At 42.7% G+C, this 19,399-nt stretch overlaps 1 protein-coding gene across 8 annotated transcripts in view; it reads left to right on the top strand.

The window, feature by feature from the left end:
* The window catches only part of MLLT10 (MLLT10 histone lysine methyltransferase DOT1L cofactor), a 233,769-nt gene that overhangs the window by 34,780 nt on the left and 179,590 nt on the right, over positions 1-19,399 (top strand). For 6 of the 8 annotated variants that reach the window (XM_034760295.1, XM_034760293.1, XM_034760296.1 and 3 more), the window contains one exon: positions 10,070-10,124. In XM_034760295.1, the coding sequence (XP_034616186.1) occupies positions 10,070-10,124 (55 nt within the window). Of the gene's footprint in view, positions 1-7,621; positions 7,740-10,069; positions 10,125-19,399 lie in introns of those variants that run through there. The other 2 variants (XM_034760298.1, XM_034760302.1) reach the window with 2 other exon arrangements.

Genomic DNA, 19,399 nt, shown 5'->3' with positions numbered 1-19,399 from the left:
ATGCCCAAATAAATTCCTTAGTCTCTAAGGTGCTACAAGGACTCCTTGTTGTTTTTGCTGATACAGACTAACACGGCTAAACCTCTGAAACCAGTAATATTTTAATAAGGCTCCTAAATGCCTTAAGTCACTTTGCAGATTGATTCTTTGGAGAATTAATCTCTTAAGAGAGCACTATATATGCTTATCTAATTTCTATCCAGGTAAAATTCAAAGTGGCTGATACTTAAAAATTCCCAACAGCAATTATCTCTACATCTTAGGAAGCATTCAACTGGTGGGACACAGAAGCAGTGTGGCTAAGCCCCGGTGTTTGACTACTTAGTCTGGACTGTCCGAGTTCTGTGGTAGAAGAGAGGCACAGCTCACTGGTGGTGGATTAAGGAGAGGTCAGGGTTTTTTGTTTTTAAACCTCCATAAGAGATTTTCCACTTTAAAGATATTGGGCCAGGTTCTTAGCTGTTCTAAACTGGAATAGCTTCATTAACTTCAATGGGGTTCTGCCAGTTTATACTAGCTGAGGATGTAGCCCCAATCTGTCGGATTCTGAACTCCTGGGATTCAGTTGCGTAGGGTCAGACAGGTACAATTCTTCAAACTTTAAAGCCTTTTTATTCCTAAAAGCAATCACAATAGGTAGGAGCATAAGGTTTCTCTTCACAAGGTTGGGGGAAAGCCAAAAGGTGTGGCGGAGCACGTGATTCGGAAAGCAACATCCTTTGGGGAGGATCTGTTAATGGAGATTCTCTATGTCCTAGTAAGGAGGAGAGGATGGAAGATCATGGTATCATAGAATATCCGGGTTGGAAGGGACCTCAAGATGTCATCTAGTCCAACCCCCTGCTCAAAGCAGGACCAATCCCCAATTAAATCATCCCAGCCAGGGCTTTGTCAAGCCTGACCGTAAAAACTCCTAAGGAAGGAGATTCCATGGCTTCCCTAGCTAACCCATTCCAGTGCTTCACCACCTTCCTAGTGAAAAAGTTTTTCTTAATATCCAACCTAAACCTCCCCCACTGTAACTTGAGACCATTAGTGCTTGTTCTGTCATCTGGTACCACTGAGAACAGTCTAGATCCATCCTCTTTGGAACCCCCTTTCAGGTAGTTGAAAGCAGCTATCAAATCCTCCCTCATTCTTCTCTTCTTCAGACTAAATAATCCCAGTTCCCTCAGCCTCTCCTCATAAATCATGTGCTCCAGCCCCCTAATCATTTTTGTTGCCCTCCGCTGGACTCTTTCCAATTTTTCCACACCCTTCTTGTAGTGTGGGGCCCAAAACTGGACATAGTACTCCAGATGAGGCCTCACCAATGCTCAATAGAGGGGAATGATCACATCTCTCAATCTGCTGGCAATGCTCCTATTAGTATAGCCCAAAATGTCGTTAGCTTTCTTGTCAACAAGGGCACACTGTTGATTCATATCCAGCTTCTCTTCCACTGTAACCCCTAGGTCCTTTTCTGCAGAACTGCTGCCTAGCCACTCGGTCCCTAGTCTGTAGCAGTGCATGGGATTCTTCCGTTCTAAGTGCAGGACTCTTGATATATGATGATAAAATACAGGTAGGATCTGATGAGAAACAGTCAAATGAAAAAAAGTCCCATTCAATTACATCATGTAATGGCAGATAGCTAAAAAGTGAAAGTTTTTAAAGTGCTTATATACCAATGCTAGAAGACAGGTGAACGAGTGTGCCTCGATTTAAATGAGGATATTGATATAATAAACATCACAGAAACTTGGTGAAATGAGGATAATCAATGGGACACAGTAATACCAGGGTACAAAATATATCAGAAGGACAGAACAGATCATGCTGGTGGGGGAGTGGCACTATATGTGAAAGAAAGCGTAGAATCAGATGAATTAAAAATCTTAACTGAACCAAACTGTACCATAGAATCTCTACGGATAGTAATTCCGTGCTCTAATAATAAGAATATAGCAGTAGCAATATATTCCTGACTACCTGACCAGGATGGTGATAGTAACTGTGAAATGCTCAGGAGATTAGAGAGGCTATTAAAATAAAAAACTCAGTAATAATGGGGGATTTCAACTGTCTCCATATTGGTACATGTCATCTCAGGATGGGATGCAAAGATAAAGTTTACTGACACCTTAAATGACTGCTTCTTGGAGCAGCTAGTCCTGGAACCCACAAGAGGAGAGGCATTTCTTGATTTTGTCCTAAGTGGAGCAAAGGATCTGGTCCAAGACTTGAATATAGCTGGACCGCTTGGCAATAATGACCATAATATAATTAAATTTAACATCCCTGTGGTGGGGAAAACACAACAGCAGTCCAACACTGTAGTATTTAATTTCAGAAAGGGGATCTACACACAAATGAGGAGGTTAGTTAAACAGAAATTAAAAGGTACCGTGCCAAAAGTGAAATCTCTGCAAGCTGCATGGAAACTTTCTAAAGACACCATAATGTATACCCCAAATTAAAAAACATATTAAGAGAACCAAAAAACTGCCACCGTGGCTAAACAACAAAGTAAAAGAAGCAGTGAGATGCAAAAAGGCATCCTTTAAAAAGTGGAAGTTAAATCCCAGTGAGGAAAATAGAAAGGAGCATAAACTCTGGTAAATGAAATGTAAAAATAAAATTAGAAAGGCCAAAAAAGAATTTAAAGAACAGTTAGCTAAAGACTCAAAAAGTAATAGCAAAACATTTTTAAAGTTCATCAGAAGCGGGAAGCCTGCTCAAGAACAAATGGGACTACTAACCTATCGAGATCCTAAAGGAGCACTCAAGGACGATAAGACCATTGCAGAGAAACTAAATTAAATTAATGCTTTGCATCAGTCTTCACGGTTGAGGATATGAGGGAGATTCCCAAACCTGAGCCATTCTTTTTAGGTGACAAATATGAGGAACTGTCCCAGATTGAGGTGTCATTGGAGGAGGTTTTAGAACAAATTGATAAACTAAACAGAAATAAATTACCAGGACCAGATGGTATTCTCTTAAGAGTTCTGAAGGAACTCAAATGTGAAACTGCAGAACTACTAACTCTAGTCTGTAACCTATTTTTTAAATCAGCTTCTGTACCAAATGACTGGAGGATAGCTAATGTGACACCAGTTTTTAAAAAGGGCTCTAGTGGTGATCTTGACAATTATAAGATGGTAAGCCTGACTTCAGAACCGGGCAAACTGGTTGAAACTAAGAACAAAATTGTCAGAAACACAGATCATGGATCAGTAACTGGTTCAAAGATAGGAAACAAAGGGTAGGAATAAATGGTCAGTTTTCAGGCTGGAGAGAGGTAAATAGTGGTGACCCCCAGAGGTCTGTACTGGACCCAGTCCTATTCTATATATTCATAAATCATCTGGAAAAAGGGGTAAATGGTGAAATGGCAAAATTTGTAAATGATACAAAATTGCTTGAGAGTTAAGTCCCAGGCAGACTGAAGAGCTACAAAAGGATCTCTCAAAACCGGGTGACGGGGCAGCAAAATGGCAGATGAAATTCAGTGTTGATAAATGCAAAGTAATGCACATTGAGAAACATAATCCCAACTATACATATAAAATGATGGGGTCTTAATTGGCTGTTACCACTCAAGAAAGAGATCTTGGAATAATTTGTGGATAGTTCTCTGAAAACATCCACTCATTGTGCCGTGGTAGTCAAAAAAGCAAACAGAATGTTGGGAATCATTAAGAAAGGGATAGATAATAAGACAGAAAATATCATATTGCTTCTATATAAATCCATGGGACGCCTACATCTTGAATACTGCGTGCAGATGTGGTCGCCCCATGTCAAAAAAGATGTATTGGAATTGGAAAAGTTTCAGAAAAGGGCAACAAAAATGATTAGGGGTATGGAATGGCTGCCGTTATGATGAGAGATTAATAAGACTGGGACTTTTCAGCTTGGAAAAGAGACTACTAAGGGGGGATATGATAGAGGTCTATAAAATCATGACTAGTGTGAAGAAAGGAAATAAGAAAGTGTTATTTACTCCTCATAACACAAGAACTAGGGGTCACCTAATGAAATTGATAGGCAGCAGGTTTAAAACAAACAAAAGGAAGTATTTTCCTGCCAGAGGATGTTGTGAAGGCCAAGACTATAACAGTGTTCAAAAAAGAACTAGATAAATCAATGGCTATTAGCCAGGATGGACAGGGATGATGTCCCTAGTCTCTGTTTGCCAGAAGCTGGGAATGGGTGACGGGATGGATCACTTGATGATTACTTGTTCTGTTTATTCTCTCTTGGGTACCTGGCATTGGCCAATGTTGGAAGACAGGATACTGCGCTAGATGGACCTTTGATCTGACCCAGTATGGCTGTTCCTATGTTCTTATATTCATTCTCTGGTAGTCACACACCACCCCAGCTGCTGCATTGGGAAGCTTCCAGTCAATTATTTAGTGACTGCCATAGAGTTTAAGGCCAGAAAGGACCACCAGATTATCTAGTCTGACATCCTTTATATCACAGGCCACTAAAGCACCCAGTCACCTTTACACAAAGACCAACAACCAGAATTAAACTGAAGTGTTCTAGCCCTCAGGAGACTAAACCATTATGTGCTGTGGGCAGAAAACAGGAGGGGCGGAGGCACCAGTTCCCTGAATTGGCAGGGAATTAAGTAAAATATGCCCAGATCCCAGATGATCCTAGCAAGTGACCCACACCCCACGCTGCAGAGGTAGGCAAAAAGCTCTCAAGTTCCATGCAAGTCTGACCTGGGGAAAAATTCCTTCCAGACTCCATGTATAATGAACAGTTGGACCATGAGCATGTGAGCAAGAACTAAGCAGTAAGCTCCTGAAAGAATTCTCAGTACGATCTCAGAACATCAGCCTACCCCATCCAGTGTTCCATCTCCAGCTGTGGCCATCTCTGATGGTTCAGTGAAAGGAGACACCTGCCCCCTCCGCCCAAATACAATGTGTGTGCGGGAAATTCCCTTCCTGACCCTGCAGGTGAGCTGCTGACCCCTGAAGCATGAGAGTTTTAGGAACATAAAACATGAACTGAGGGGACCACCAGGGCTGCCTAGCCCTGCCCCCGCCATTGCAAGCCACTCCATCATATAGTCCCACTCATAAATTTATCAAGTGATATTTTAAAACTAAGTTTGCCCCCACAACTCCTTTTGGGAAGCTGTTCCAGAACCTCACTCCTCTGCTGGTTAAAAACCTTCCGATTTGCAGCTTGAAATTTGTTCATGGCCAGTTATATCCATTTGTTTTTGTGCTAACAATAGCTTTCATCTTAAATAACTTTTAGTCTTCCCTGCTGTTTACCCCCCTGACATATTTTATAGAAAGCAATCATATCCTCTCACAGCCTTCATTTTGCTAGGCAAAACAAGCCGAAGCTCTGCCACTGAAAGAGCATCCCTCAGGAGCCATCTCTTCTACCTGCTCTGTTTTGGGGACCCTTTTTTGATATTTCCCCCGTGTTCCTGTCAGTCTAGTCCTGTTTATTTTGATGTTCCTGTGGCCTTTTGGGCACCTCTGGCCCATCTCTGGTTTCCAGATTTCTCTGAGGAACATTAGTGGGTTTTCGAATCACGGCTGGCTCCAGGGTTTTGGCTGCCCCAAGCAGCCAAACAAACGAACAAAAAAAGCCGTGATCGCGATCTGCGGTGGCAATTCAGCGGAAGGTCCTTCGCTCCGAGTGGGAGAGAGGGACCGTCCGCCGAATTGCTGCCGAACAGCTGGACGTGCCGCCCCGCTCCGAAGTGGCCACCCCAAGCACCTGCTTGGTAAGCTGGTGCCTGGAGCTGGCCCTGTTTTGAATGCTTGTTCCTATCAGTATTCCACACGTGGATACTTATTCTCACTATGCACCTGATACTGGAAAATTTTGCCAGTAGTGTCCAGTGGTTTGCACCTGCGCCCTGCATCTTCTTATGTTCAGCACCCAGGGTATAAGGGAAAGTGCACACTGACTGCCTCTCCAGTTCCTTGTTACCGCCACGTGGCCTGAGTTGGAATCTTTATTTCTGGAGCTATCCTCGCATCATCTTAATCTCAGTAAATATAATTGCATATAGTTTGTAACTGTTTTTATAGTATATTATGTAGTTAGTGTAGCATAATTTTCCCAACACTGGGAGAATCTCTTTGTCCTTCCTTTTGGGAGTAGGACTTTTGTCAGAATTCTGGGATTTAAAAAACAGTCTCCTGTCCTTGCTCCTCCGTGGTCAGCAATGACCACCATTGCTGCCCTTACTGCCTAAGAGAGGTGCATACGTCTGGCAAGTGCAGTGTCGGTTGTTTCTTTCCACCCTGGACCTGACAGGAATAAGAGCTCCACCTGAGGAAGCACCTCATGGAGAAAGCCATGAGACCCGAGTCAGATGCAGGCCTGGGAGACTCCCCTGTACATTGGCCTTAGTCCTCCAGCAGAATGATTCTAAGCACGAGCTCAGAAGCAGAGGCCAGCTCAGATAAATCTAATGACCCGTTTTCTCAGGCTTCTTATGAGAGTCAGGTGCACTGTCACAGACATAAAAAACAGATCCACCTCTAAACCTGCTTCCAGGAGAAGGAATTCCTCCCTGACTCCTTCCAAGTTGAGTGAGTATTGATGTGCAGGTCCCAAGGATTTAGGTCTGCCTAAGCCTCCCTGGTAGCAGCCAGATTCCTAAAGGGTCTGACTAGGGTCTTTCCACTACTAACGAAGCCAATGTACTTATACTGCAGCACTTACTGGGCCACCTTTCAGATTGATGGCCATGTGCTCAATGTTCCACCTCTCTATGAAGGTCTTCTTCCTAGTCACTATTATGTTGGCCAGAAGAGTAGGTGAGCCGGAGGGCCCACATGGTTGACTTGCTGCACGTTTTGTTTCAAAAGAGAAGGTATCCCTTCTCTTCCTTCCAAAATTCATCCCAAAGGTAGTTTCTGAGTTCCACATAAACCAATCGATTCACTTACTGGTATTCTTCCCAAAGCCTCATGCCTCTAGCAAGGAAAGGAGACTTCATCCTCTTGATTTCAGATGAGCATTGGCATTCTACCTACAAAGAATGAAACCATTTAGAAAATCACCTATTCTATTAGTTGCTATTGCAGAGTGAGCATGGAGATTAGCAGTATCTGCTCATATTCCCAAAGTGGATTTCTGCCTGTATTCTCCTTTGCTATCAATTGGCACTTTTCCCTCCCCCTGGTGGGGTGAGGGCCCATTTCACTAGGGCACACGGTGAACTCAGTAGCATCTCTTTGAGAAGTGCCTTATGCTGGCCATTTATAAGGCAGCAACCTAGAGTTCCCTCCACAAGTTCACAAAGCATTACGCTTTGGTCCAAGCCTCATGTGCTGATGCAGCCTTTGGAATTGCAGTGTTAGACGTGTATGCTGACTGCATCCTCACTCTCCCCAATTTGAGTACTGCTTGCCAGTCACCAACATATGGAAAACACATAGGGACCAGCACTTGAAGAAGAAATGGAGGTTACTTACCTGTAACTGGGAGTTTTGAGATGTGTGGTCCCTATCTGTATTCTGCTTCCCATCTTCCTTCCCCTCTACTTTGGATCATGACTGGATTTGTGGCAGGGAAGGAACTGGAGAGATGGTCAGACCGCAACTCCCTTTATACCCTCAGTGCTGCATGTGAGGAGAGCCAGGGTGCAGGCATGGACCAATGGACACTAGTTGCAAGATTTTCCAGTCTCAGGTGCATGGTGCATACCCACATGTGGAAAACAGTTATGGACTACACCTCCTGAGGAACCACAGTTACAAGTAAGTAACCTACGTTTTTGTGATTCAGGTCTGTTTCAGGCACTGAGGGTTTCAGCTCTTTTCATTGATACTTCAGATTCTGTGAATGTCATTTACTTGCTTCGTGTGTGTATTAGGGTTTTTTATGTCCTTTCAGGGTGACAAAATATGCATCCTTAACTCCAGAGGCGTGCCTATTATGAAAAGGCATGTGTTGCATTTTCTTCCATGTGTCCTGTGAAAGGAGTGTTTGGGGCAGATACTGTCTCAAATACACAGGTGTCCTAGGGAATGCTTTCAACTGTTCCTTGAGACAGCTTTACTCTAGAGATTCCATTGATCTCAGCTTCAGATCAGACCAGAGGGCTTTGAAAGAGGAAAGCCTGAGTTGGCCTCACCTCTGGAGAGATTTGGGTATGCACTGATGCAAGTAGTGCAGACATCAGTTTTCTGCCCTATGTCCACTGATGTAGCTTCACCACCTCCACTGAAGCATCCTGTGTCATTCCTGCCAATGGTTTTGCCATGTACAGATACTGATGCTTGAAGTCAGTGCTAGTAGTGTTAGGCAATACCAGGGGGCACAGAGAGAAAGCAAACTGCTCTCTGACTTGCCAGTGCTGAAGCTTTTAATAACTTTATGCACATTAGCACTTGAAGCCTCTTGTATCCCTTCTCCGTATGTATTTAGGATTGGGAAACTGTTCTGAGAGACTTCAGTGGTAATGTACATTTGGGGATCTAGGCAGGCCAAGCCTGTTAATCTCTGAAGCTGTAGTAATTACTTTCAGTGCTAACTTGGGCTTGTGTCAAGATTTTTCAGAGCTGTTTGCACAGTCAGAGTGCTTATTGTGCCAAGATTGCCCACATGCTGTGGAATTAGCTCCTTTAGTGTGTTGAGGATTGGTTTTGACCCCAGTGTACTCCCACTTTGAGGGGCCTTAGTGCAGCTAGTGTTTGATGCCTGGAGGGCAGGTGTCTGTCAAACATACCACCCATAAGTGTATTTTTGTGGTTTACATGACCTATACAGATTCTGCAGAATTTGTTTTAATTAAAAAAAAAAAAAATAGCACTTCCGATTGCAAATAAACCCTTCAGAAATGTGAACTGAGTGCAACTGATGTAGTGTTGTCTGCCTGAGTCTGCAGGCAGCCTTAAAAAATGACTGACAGGTGTTGAAACCATCTTTTTACTAACCAATTCTAAAGCCACATGATGACACCTTCATGTAAGCATTAATTATTTAACTGCTGATCATTTTAGCAGAAGCCATGAGGGAAGGGTGAGAGTGAAGCCTGTGGGATTTGCAAGGTGCTGTAGGGAAGGAAATGCTGAGAGAAGAAAGGAGAAGATATGGACGGGAGAGGATGGGGATGGAGGAAAAACAAAGGGCAAAAATATCAGTGGCTCTAAAGGCGACCCCAACCCCTTGGCATGGTGCTGAATGACAACTGTGTACTGAACAAATAATAAGTAATGTAAAAGTTTTAGTTACTACCTAAAGCCAAATTCTGCCTTTGATATTTGTGCAAGCCTCCCATTGTTGCCAGTGGGAGTTTTGCTATAGAATGAAAAAAATTAATTAAGAATGGAATTTTTCACTCTTCATTAAATGAGTTTGACACCCTGCTCCAGAGGAACTGTCAGTGTTGTAGGCTCCTCCATCACCTCACTATGATTAGCCATCTGAATGAGAGCAAGCTGATGGTCAGGAAGAATATTGTTGTCTCTGGACACAGGTGAATTGGCCCATTCTCTACTGAGTTGCCAAGTATATCTCCACTCAAAGTCTGCTGTCTTGGAACAGGATGCACGTTGTATCAGGAGGGAGAAGCAAGAGGCAGCAGTGACTGCTAAGACCATGCTATGAATATTAAGTCTTATGTCTGCAGCTGTATTCATGACTTCAATGGACCCCGAGATTCTGATGGAAGCAAATATCTCTCTCACAATCTTGGGTTCCATCCTGGTTCCTTTGGGATTAGCCCCTCCCTCCCAGATCCTTGGAGGTCTGTCTTTCTAGGGAGTGAAGATCCAGAAATGAGAATTCTGAAAGCTATCTGGTGAGAAGTAGAATTACAAGTAACTTGTTTCCTATTTAAGTGAGTACAGTGCTGTGGTTTGAAACATATCAGAAATTAGCAACTTCATTCCCTAAGAGCTCTGTATTATGAATACTTCCTTAGCATTGTTTAGATTAATGGAAATGTGTATCCGCTTGCTTCTCAAACTCTAATCTGTCAATTATAGAAGACAATTACAATGATACTTTTGTATAATCTATATGGTTTCTCTTATAATGTTCTATGATCATTCCAATTCTTTGTTTTGTTTTTGCTTTTCCCTAGAGATGCGAATTATGCCCTCATAAGGATGGTGCTTTAAAGAGAACAGATAATGGGGGTAAGTTGCATTTTTATTTTTGTCTTTTAATTTTTTACTTAAAGGAAAACGGTACTGTAAACTGAAATAATATAAAGATCATATTACCTGCTAGCAAAAAGAGCAACTATTTTAACACAATTGCTGACTGAGACTGCATCAGAAGCTAATATTTATTTTACAGTAAAGTATAATGTGCTATAGTTGTCCACTTTATGTTGAATTCAGAAAACATAATCAGTTTACTGTAGATTTTATTAGCTCTATTTAAAAATACAAATTTATGACTGAAGGAAGAAACTGTATTGTAATACAAAAGATTATAATCATGAGTTTCATTAGGATAAAGGGTAAATTACATATGCATTTTAGAAGATGAACAGTCATTGGAAGCTGCTGTTGAGAGTTCAGCAACCCATTTTCAGCATAGAAAGTCAGGGACTTCCAAAGTTGTCAGGGACTTCCAAAGGTCAAACTACCTACACTGATGCATGTTTCAGAGAATAGTTTTCATACCTATTTACAAATGTGTTCTGCAACACAGAAATTAGAGATCAAAAAGACGCGGTGGTGATTTACCACCTTCACATCTGCTTGTAATGTTGTTCAGTGCATTATCAATCCTGAGCTCTTACTGAGTAGTATCATTAAAGGAAATCTGAAGTGAGTATTTATGTCTTTATTAAATCTTTACTACTAAATGGGATATAAAAGAATGTTCCAGGCATTTCTAAAAATGCCTATCTTTTTTTCAGTATGTTAATCAAGGGCCAAATCCTGCCCCCACATCTGTGGCTGTAAGAGGTTCAGATTTAGTGTGAGTGGTCAAATTCTGATGTCGAAAGGGGATGGATGAGCAAGATTTTGGGAACCCATTCAGAGGATTTGCACCTGTTGTGTGCTAAGAATCTGTGTTCTGGGGTGGCTCCTGTATCCCAGTTTGTGTACCTATCTTGTTTTTAATAGGATTTACTGAGGCATTCATCACCGTAGTATATGAGCACTTCAGTTACACTAATGAATTCAGCCTTAAACAGCCCTCAGAGGTAGGGAAGTAGTAGTATCCTCATTTTAAAAGGGATGACCCCTTAGGGAACTATAGATCCCTGACAAAACAATGAAATAGTATCTACAAAGAATTATAGGCTAAAAATATGCCAGTCAACATGGTTTAATAAAAGGTAAGTCTTGACAAACAAGCTTGTGGTCTTTTTTGACAAAATTATGGGTCTGGTTGATAAACTATGTTGATATAGTTTATTTGGAAGTCCCCAAGGCATTTGACAAAGTACCAAATGACATTTTGACTAAAAAACTTGCATTATATAGAACTACAGGGTACACATTAGCTGGATCAAGAACTAGCTCACTTACAGAACTCAAAACATAGTTGCTCATAGTGAGACATCAGTTCATGGGGCTGTTTCTAGTAGGGTCCATCAGGGAGCAGTTTATGGCTCAACGCTATTCCATATTTTTATCAGAGCTAGACAATATAAAATCATTGCTGATAAAATTTGTAGATAAGGATTGGTGGGATAGTAAATAATGAGGACAGGTTACTGATAGTGATCTCAATCACTTGATTAAATGGTCAGAGTCTAACAAAATGCATTTTAATATAGTCAGATGCCAAGTACGCACCTGGGAACAAAGAATGCGGGCTGTACCTACAAGAAGGGAGACTGTTTTGGCAAGCAGAGACTCAGGGAAGGACTTGCGTCTACATCAGCATGAGCTTTCAATGCAATGCTGTCAAAAAAATGGCTAATACAATCCTCAGATGTATAAAAAGGGGAATATTAAGTTGAGGTAGGGAAGTTACCTTGTCTCTGAACCCAGTATTGGGAAGATTACTGCTAGAATATGTCCAGTTCTGGTGTCCATGTTTCAAGAAGGATGTGGAAATAGTGGTGAGAGTTCAAAGGACGGCTGCAAAAGTGATCCAGAGTCTAGAAAACAAGCCTTTGAGAGTTTTAGGAGCTAAACCTATTCTGTTTATGGCAGAGAAGGTTGAGGTGACTTGATTGCTGTGCATAGGTACTAACATATGGGAAAAAAATATCTGACAGTGGGAAGCTTTTCAACCTGGCTGACAGACATCATAAGATCCAGGGGCTGGAAGTTGAAGTCGGGCAAATTCAGCCTTGAAATAAGATGCAATTTCCTAGCAGTGAGTGTGATTTTAAAAATTGGAATAGCTTACATGGGAGGTTGTGGACTCACCATTGTTTGGAGTCTTTAAAGTGAGATTTGATATCTTTCTAATCCATGTGCTTTATTGTAGTTTCTGAGAGAAATTCTATGGCCTGTGTCTGTGGGAGGGTTGGGTTAGATGATTGTGGTGGTCCCTTCTGGACTTTGAATGTGAATCTATGAATCCCTTTGTTTATTAACTTCTTTCACGGGCCATAGGGAGAACATCAAGTTCTGCATTGCCCTCACTATGAAAACGTTAACCGCTCTGTGTTATGACAATGGCTATAATCAGGTCTCCAGCATCAATCAATTCATCACCAGGGGTCAGGAAGGAATTTTTTCCCAAATGCACAGTGGACTTGATATATTCTGTTCCTTGTGTGTCTCTCTTCCCCCCCCCCCCCCCCCCGCACCAGAACTTGGCCACAGCTGGTGACAGAACAAAGGACAGGGTAGACCAGTTGTACGAGGTGATACAGTGAATCCTCTTTCTCAGAAGCTTGGCTGGTGTGTCTTGCTCACATGCTCAGAGCCAAACTGATTGCTAGGTTTAGAGTTGGGAAAGAATTTTCTCCCAGGTCAGATAGCCTGGGGCCTTGGTTTTTTTTGGCTCCTTTGTAGCATGGTATCTGGATTGCTTGCTAGGGTCATCTGGGCATATGTCACCTAATCAACTCCATGACATTGCAGGTTCTTCGGGCATTGGTGGCACCTAGTTTCTCCTGTTCGCTACTTGTGGCACACAATTTAGTCTTCTGAGGACTGAAATGCTTTAGTCTAACCCAAGTTATTTGGCTCAATGTAGGGGTAACTGGGTAAAATTTAGCAGTCTGTGTTATCCCCAAGGTCAGGCTAGATAATCTAATGGTCCCTTCTGGTTTTAAATTTTATTAAACTATTAAATTTTAAATAAGGGGAATCAAGGCAGAACTTCTGAGTCCTAGTTCAATGCTTGAATTACAGGATTATTTTTCTTTAGGATGTTGGGGGAATGGCAGTATTGGTGGATTTGTTATCCATTCTCTCTTTCTTTCAAGTTACACTGCTTATGGTAGTGAATGCCACTGCAGTGTTCTACACAATGCAGCCTTGCCAGTTGCTTCTCAGGAAAGCCCTTCTTATCAAGGAGAAAATAGCATTGAAAATATTCTTTCCCATTAGAAAGTATGAAAATAAATGTTTCAGAGCTCTTGTTAAGGTATGGTAAATGTCTGTTGTTGAATCAATAGTCAACAAAGTGTTAAGTAAATAAATAAATAAATAAAAAATACAGGACTCTACTGTCCCTTACGTGAACTTTGAAACTTGTTTTCCAATGAGTTTTTATGGGTAAAACCAATACTTTTAGATCTACTTTAATGCAAACTGTCAGTGTCCCTTTCCTATTAATGATACCTCTTGCTGTATTTAAGATGTTTATTTTTAGTGATTTACTTTGTAATTATATGTAGTGATTTGCATATATGAAACTAAAATAGTTAGATTGTAAATATGATTAAATACTTGAACATTTTAGGTTTTTTTTTTTAAGGTTCCACAAATAATCTTTGATTGCGCTTTAATGATCAGCCCTCTACTTCTCCAGCAATCTCAACATGGACCACAAACCCTTTTAATCTACTGCAGATACACTAGATATACAAAGGGTCAGAGCTGTTAGAGTATCTGAATATTGAGTTACATGATTTTGGCTCTAGCTTATACTGGAAATACCATCAAGTACCATAATGTGGTTGCACATCTGTAACCACTGCCCTCATCTCATAACGGTCAGTCCAAAATAAGACCTTTTCTTTCAGCAATTTGACAGTGTGTTATACCTTGTCTCACCTCTGATTTCTCTTCTAGACACTTCAGAAGCAATACTGTCTCATTATATTGGAATAGCTATGAATCAGAGTCCAGTCCTGTAACTCCTCACTTCACGTTGTTCCAGTTAACGTTGTTTCATTGTTACATTGCTGATCAGTTAGAGAACATGATCGTTTAAAGTTGCGCAATGCTTCTTTATAACATTGTTTGGCAACCCTCTGCTTTGTCCACTGATTACAGAAAGAGCAGCCCGTTGGAGTTAGCTGGTGGGGGCTTGGAACCAGGGTGGGTTGGCAGTTCCCCATCAGCTCCCCTAAGTTCTGTGTGTGGCAGCCGCCAGACAGGCTATCACTTACTGGGCAGTTCAGCTGTCCCTCCCTCCACTGCCGTGTGCTGCTCCTGCCCTCTCTGCCTTGGAGCTGCTCCGGGAGCCTTCTGCTTGGTTGGTGGGGGGTAGTGAAGAGGGGTGCTAATGTCAGGGTGTCCCCCTCCCCCGCTCCTGTCCCCCTGCTCCTGTACCCCATCTCCACAGAGCAGGGGGGGATGTGACAGGGCTCAGGATGGTGGGAGCTTGCTGGCAGCAGCTGCTGTCTCAACTTGCTGATCTCCTTAAAAAGGCAGTGTATTTAGAGTGGGGTCAGCGTACTTAAGGGTGCAATGCCTGTCTGTCTGTCTCTTTCTCACACACACGATCGGGGTCTCTCTCTCTCTCTGCCATGCTATGTCTACTCCCGCCATGCGTGCTGCCTTGCAGAGTATAAGGCTACATTTAACAATAATGTGTTAATCCTTGTGGGCTCAGCTGAGTGCTAATTCATCATTTAGCACTAAGGCATTCCCTGAGAAATATCCCACCTTCTGACTCCACCGCCTCAACCAAGCTTCACAATCATCATTGCTGTGTACAGTATTAAATTGTTTAAAGTTATATACACACAAAAATATACAAAAAAATTTCCCTAGAACCTAACCCTTCCTATTTACATTCATTCTTATGGGGAAATAGATTCACTTAACATCGTTTCGCTAAAGTAGCATTTTTAAGGAACATAACTACAATGTTAAGCGAGGAGTTACTGTACATTATCTGTTTTCCAAAATCTATACTGATAGGAATATTCTGTGTTTGTGACCCTCTGATGTAACTGTACCAGAGGAAGAGACCTCAGGAGGTCATCTAGTCCAATCCCCTGCTCAAAGCAACTAAATCAGGGATCGGCAACCTTTGGCATGCGGCCCACCAGGGTAAGCACCCTGGCGGGCCGGGCCGGTTTGTTTACCTGCGGTGTCTGCAGGTTTGGCCGATCGCGGCTCCCACTGGCCGTGGTCCGCTGCTCCAGGCTATTGGGGGCTGTGGGAAGCGCCGCGGGCCAAGGGACGTGCTGGCCGCTGCTTCCCACAGCCCCCATTGGCCTGGAGCGGCGAACCTTGGCCAGTGGGAGCTGTGATCGGCCGAACCTGCGGATGTGGCATGTAAACAAACTGGCCCGGCCCACCAGGCGAGCCGTGAGCCAAAGGTTGATGATCCCTGAACTAAACCATCCCAGCCAAGGCTTTGTCAAGCCAGGCCTTAAAAACCTTTAAGGATGGAGATTCCACCACCTCCCTAGGTAACCCCTTCCAGTGCTTCACCACCCTCCTAGTGAAATAGTTTTTCCTAATATCCAACCTAAACCACCACTGCAACTTGAGACCATTGCTTCTTGTTCTGTCATCTGCCACCACTAAGAACGCATAGCTCCATCCTCTATGGAACCCCCCTTCAGGTAGTTGAAGGCTGCTATCAAATCCCCCCTCACTCTTCTCTTCTGCAGACTAAATAAACCCCAGTTTCCTCATCCTCTCCTTATAAGTCATGTGCCCCAGCCCCCTAATCATTTTCGTTGCCCTCCGCTGGACTCTCTCCAATTTGTCCCCATTCCTTCTGTAGTGGGGGGACCAAAACTGGATGCGATACTCCAGGTGTGGCCTCACCAGTGTCGAATAGAGGGGAATGATCACTTCCCTCGATCTGCTGGCAATGCTCCTACTAATACAGCCCAAAATGCCGTTGGCCTTCTTGGCAATGAGGGCACATTGCTGACTCATATCCAGCTTCTCGTCCACTGTAATCCCCAGGTCCTTTTCTGCAGAACTGCTGCTTAGCCAATTGGTCCCCAGCCTTTAGCGGTGCATGGGATTCTTCCTTCCTGAGTATAGGACTCTGCACTTGTCCTTGTTGAACCTCATCAGATTTCTTTTGGCCCAATCCTCCAATTTGTCTAGGTCACTCTGGACCCTATCCCTACCCTCCAGCATATCTACCTCTCCTCCCAGCTTAGTGTCATCTGCGAACTTGCTGAGGGTGCAATTAATCCCATCATCCAGATCAGTAATAAAGATGTTGAACAAAACCGGCCCCAGGATCGACCCCTGGGGTACTCCGCTTGATACCGGTTGCCAACTAGACATCGAGCTGTTGATCACTACTTATTGAGCCCGACAATCTAGCCAGATTTCTATCCACCTTATATTCCATTTATCCAAGCCATACTTTTTTAACTTGCTGGCAAGAATACTGTGGGAGACCGTATCAAAAATTTTGCTAAAGTCAAGATATATCACATCCACCACTTTCTCCATATCCACAGAGCCAGTTATCTCATCATAGAAGGCAATCAGGTTTGTCAGGCATGACTTGCCCTTGTTCCTGACCACCTTCCTCTCCTCCAAGTGCTTCAAAATGGATTCCTTGAGTACCTGCTCCATGATTTTCCCAGGGATTGAAGTGAGGCTGTAGTTCCTCGGGTTCTCTTTCTTTCCTTTTTTAAAATGTGGGCACTATATTTGCCTTTTTCCAGTCGTCTAGGATCTCCCCTGGTCACCACGAGTTTTCAAAGATAATGGCCAGTGGCTCTGCAATCACATCAGCCAACTCCCTCAGCACCCATGGATGCATTAGATTTGGACCCATGGACTTGTGCATGTCCAGCTTTTCTACATAGTTCTTAACCTGTTCTTTCACTACTGAGGGCTGCTCACCTGCTCCCCATACTGTGTTGCCCAGTGCAGCAGTCTGGGAGCTGACCTTGTCTGTGAAGACTGAGGCAAAAAAAGCATTGAGTACTTCAGCTTTTTCCACATCATCTGTTACTGTGTTGCCTCCCCCATTCAGTAAGGGTCCCTGACCTTCTTGTTGCTAACATATCTGTAGAAAACCTTCTTGTTACCCCTCACATCCCTGGCTAGCTGCAACTCCAATTGTGCCTTGGCCTTCCTGATTACACCCCTGCTTGCTCTAGCAATATTTTTATAATCTTCCCTAGTCATCTGTCCAAATTTCCACTTCTTGTAAGCTTCCTTTTTGAATTTAAGCTCACCAAATATTTCACTGTTAAGCCAAGCTGGTCGTCTGCCATATTTGCTATTCTTTCTGCACTTTGGGATGGTTTGTTCTTGTGCCCTCATATTAGCTTCTTTAAAATACAGCCAGCTCTCCTGGGCTCCTTGCCCCCTCATATTAGCTTCCCAGGGGATCCTGCCCATCAGTTCCCTAAGGGAGTCAAAGTCTGCTTTTCTGAAGTCCAGGGTCTATGTTTTGCTACTCTCCTTTCTTCTTTTGTCAGGATCCTGAACTCAACCATCTCATGGTCACTGCTGCCTAGGTTGCCGACTACTTCTACTTCCCCTACCCCTGTTTGTAAGCAGCAGGTCAAGAGGAGCATGGTCCCTAGTCAGTTCCTCCAGCACTTGTACCAGGAAATTGTCCCCAACACTCTCCAAAAATTTCCTGGATTGTCTGTGCACTGCTGTATTGCTCTCTCAGCAGATGTCTGAGTGATTGAAGTCCCCCATGGACCATGAGCAAGGAGATGGAGTTGGGGCTGTGGTAGATATGTAACCTTCACCTTTAGCACTTAGCACAGTTGGACCCTGATTCTAATGGAGCCCTCTGAGCATGACTGTTATTATTTATGTTTTTAGTTGAATTGATATCTGGGTACAACTGCAGCTGATTAGAATGAAATTTGTGTGGAAATTTCTTGATTTGCTAAGGTTAGAAGTGTGGTAAAAAGAATATGCAGGGGCTTGGGGTGCAGGTGAGGGAATGGGGTATTGGCTCCGGGAGGGGGCTGGGGTATGGGCTCCCGCTGGGCGGCACTTACCATTGTCTACACCAGGGCTATTCTCAGTAGAGCTGAATCAATGGTGGTGACTGGGAAATTTTAGAGGAATAAGCTTGTTATAAACAAGAACTTAGAGCCCATAGGCTGTGATATGGTATCGGAACATGGTTATAACATGATTTGGCCTCATCTAGACTGCAGCATCATGGTTATAACATGATAAGGGAAAGTTGTGTTTGCACTGGGAATTATTTTAAAGAGTTTATGCATCAGCACAACTCCACCAGTGGTAACAATGGTAGAAATTCTGTTTTTGACAGGAAGAAGGCATTTCTCCCATTCCATACATTATGGATTCTATGGCTGCTGCCATGGGTGGGGCTTCTTCAGTGCAGGAAAAACATTTATGAGCTTTCCTAGTGTGTTCTGAAGTGGTTTTCAAGAACTGATGTGGAAAGTGGCTTTAGGTAACACAATTGTGTTGGCAAATGTGGATGTGGCAAAACTTGTTATTAATACAATTATTGAAAACTCTTCTTGGCTCAAACTGTTCTAATGAACCATTAAAAAAAATGTTTGCATCAACTACTTGAAAAGGCCAATTCTTGAAATCTTGCCTCAAACAAACTATTGATTTTAGTAAGTTTTGTTTTATCCTTTTGTCTGAGTCAGGGCAGAGTAAAAACTACATAATTTGGCCCAACTTTATCCATATTGGCTCTTAAGAACAGCTAGGCAATTTCCATGTATAGTAGGGACCATAGTTAACCATCATTCACCCTGTTTCTGCAGCTAGTTGTATTAGAAACATGCAGGCAACCGGCTTGTGAAGAGTAGTTGGACATACCAGTCTTGACCACTTTCATGCATTCAGAAACCATAGGAACAAAGTATAAGGTGTTAAAGATACGAATATGCATAGAGCAGAACATTCTTTCAATTTATTTGACTACCTAATATGTTTGATACTGTCCTATAAATATTGGATTAAAATTGTTTATGGTCTTGTAAACAAAACATAATTATTCCTATTGTGTGGTTTGCAGGACATTGCGAGTTAATACTGTTTTGCTATAAAACTTTTCCAAAATCCAAAAAAATGCAATTTAATAAACACTACTAAATGGCCTTTGATTTCTTAATGATATTTAATATTAAAAATAGAAAATTAGGCTTGAG

The sequence above is a fragment of the Trachemys scripta genome, chromosome 2, assembly GCF_013100865.1.
Source record: "Trachemys scripta elegans isolate TJP31775 chromosome 2, CAS_Tse_1.0, whole genome shotgun sequence".
Taxonomy (NCBI): domain Eukaryota; kingdom Metazoa; phylum Chordata; order Testudines; family Emydidae; genus Trachemys; species Trachemys scripta.
Note: the sequence above shows the minus strand (reverse complement) of the source record. Positions and strands in the feature narration are given on the sequence as shown.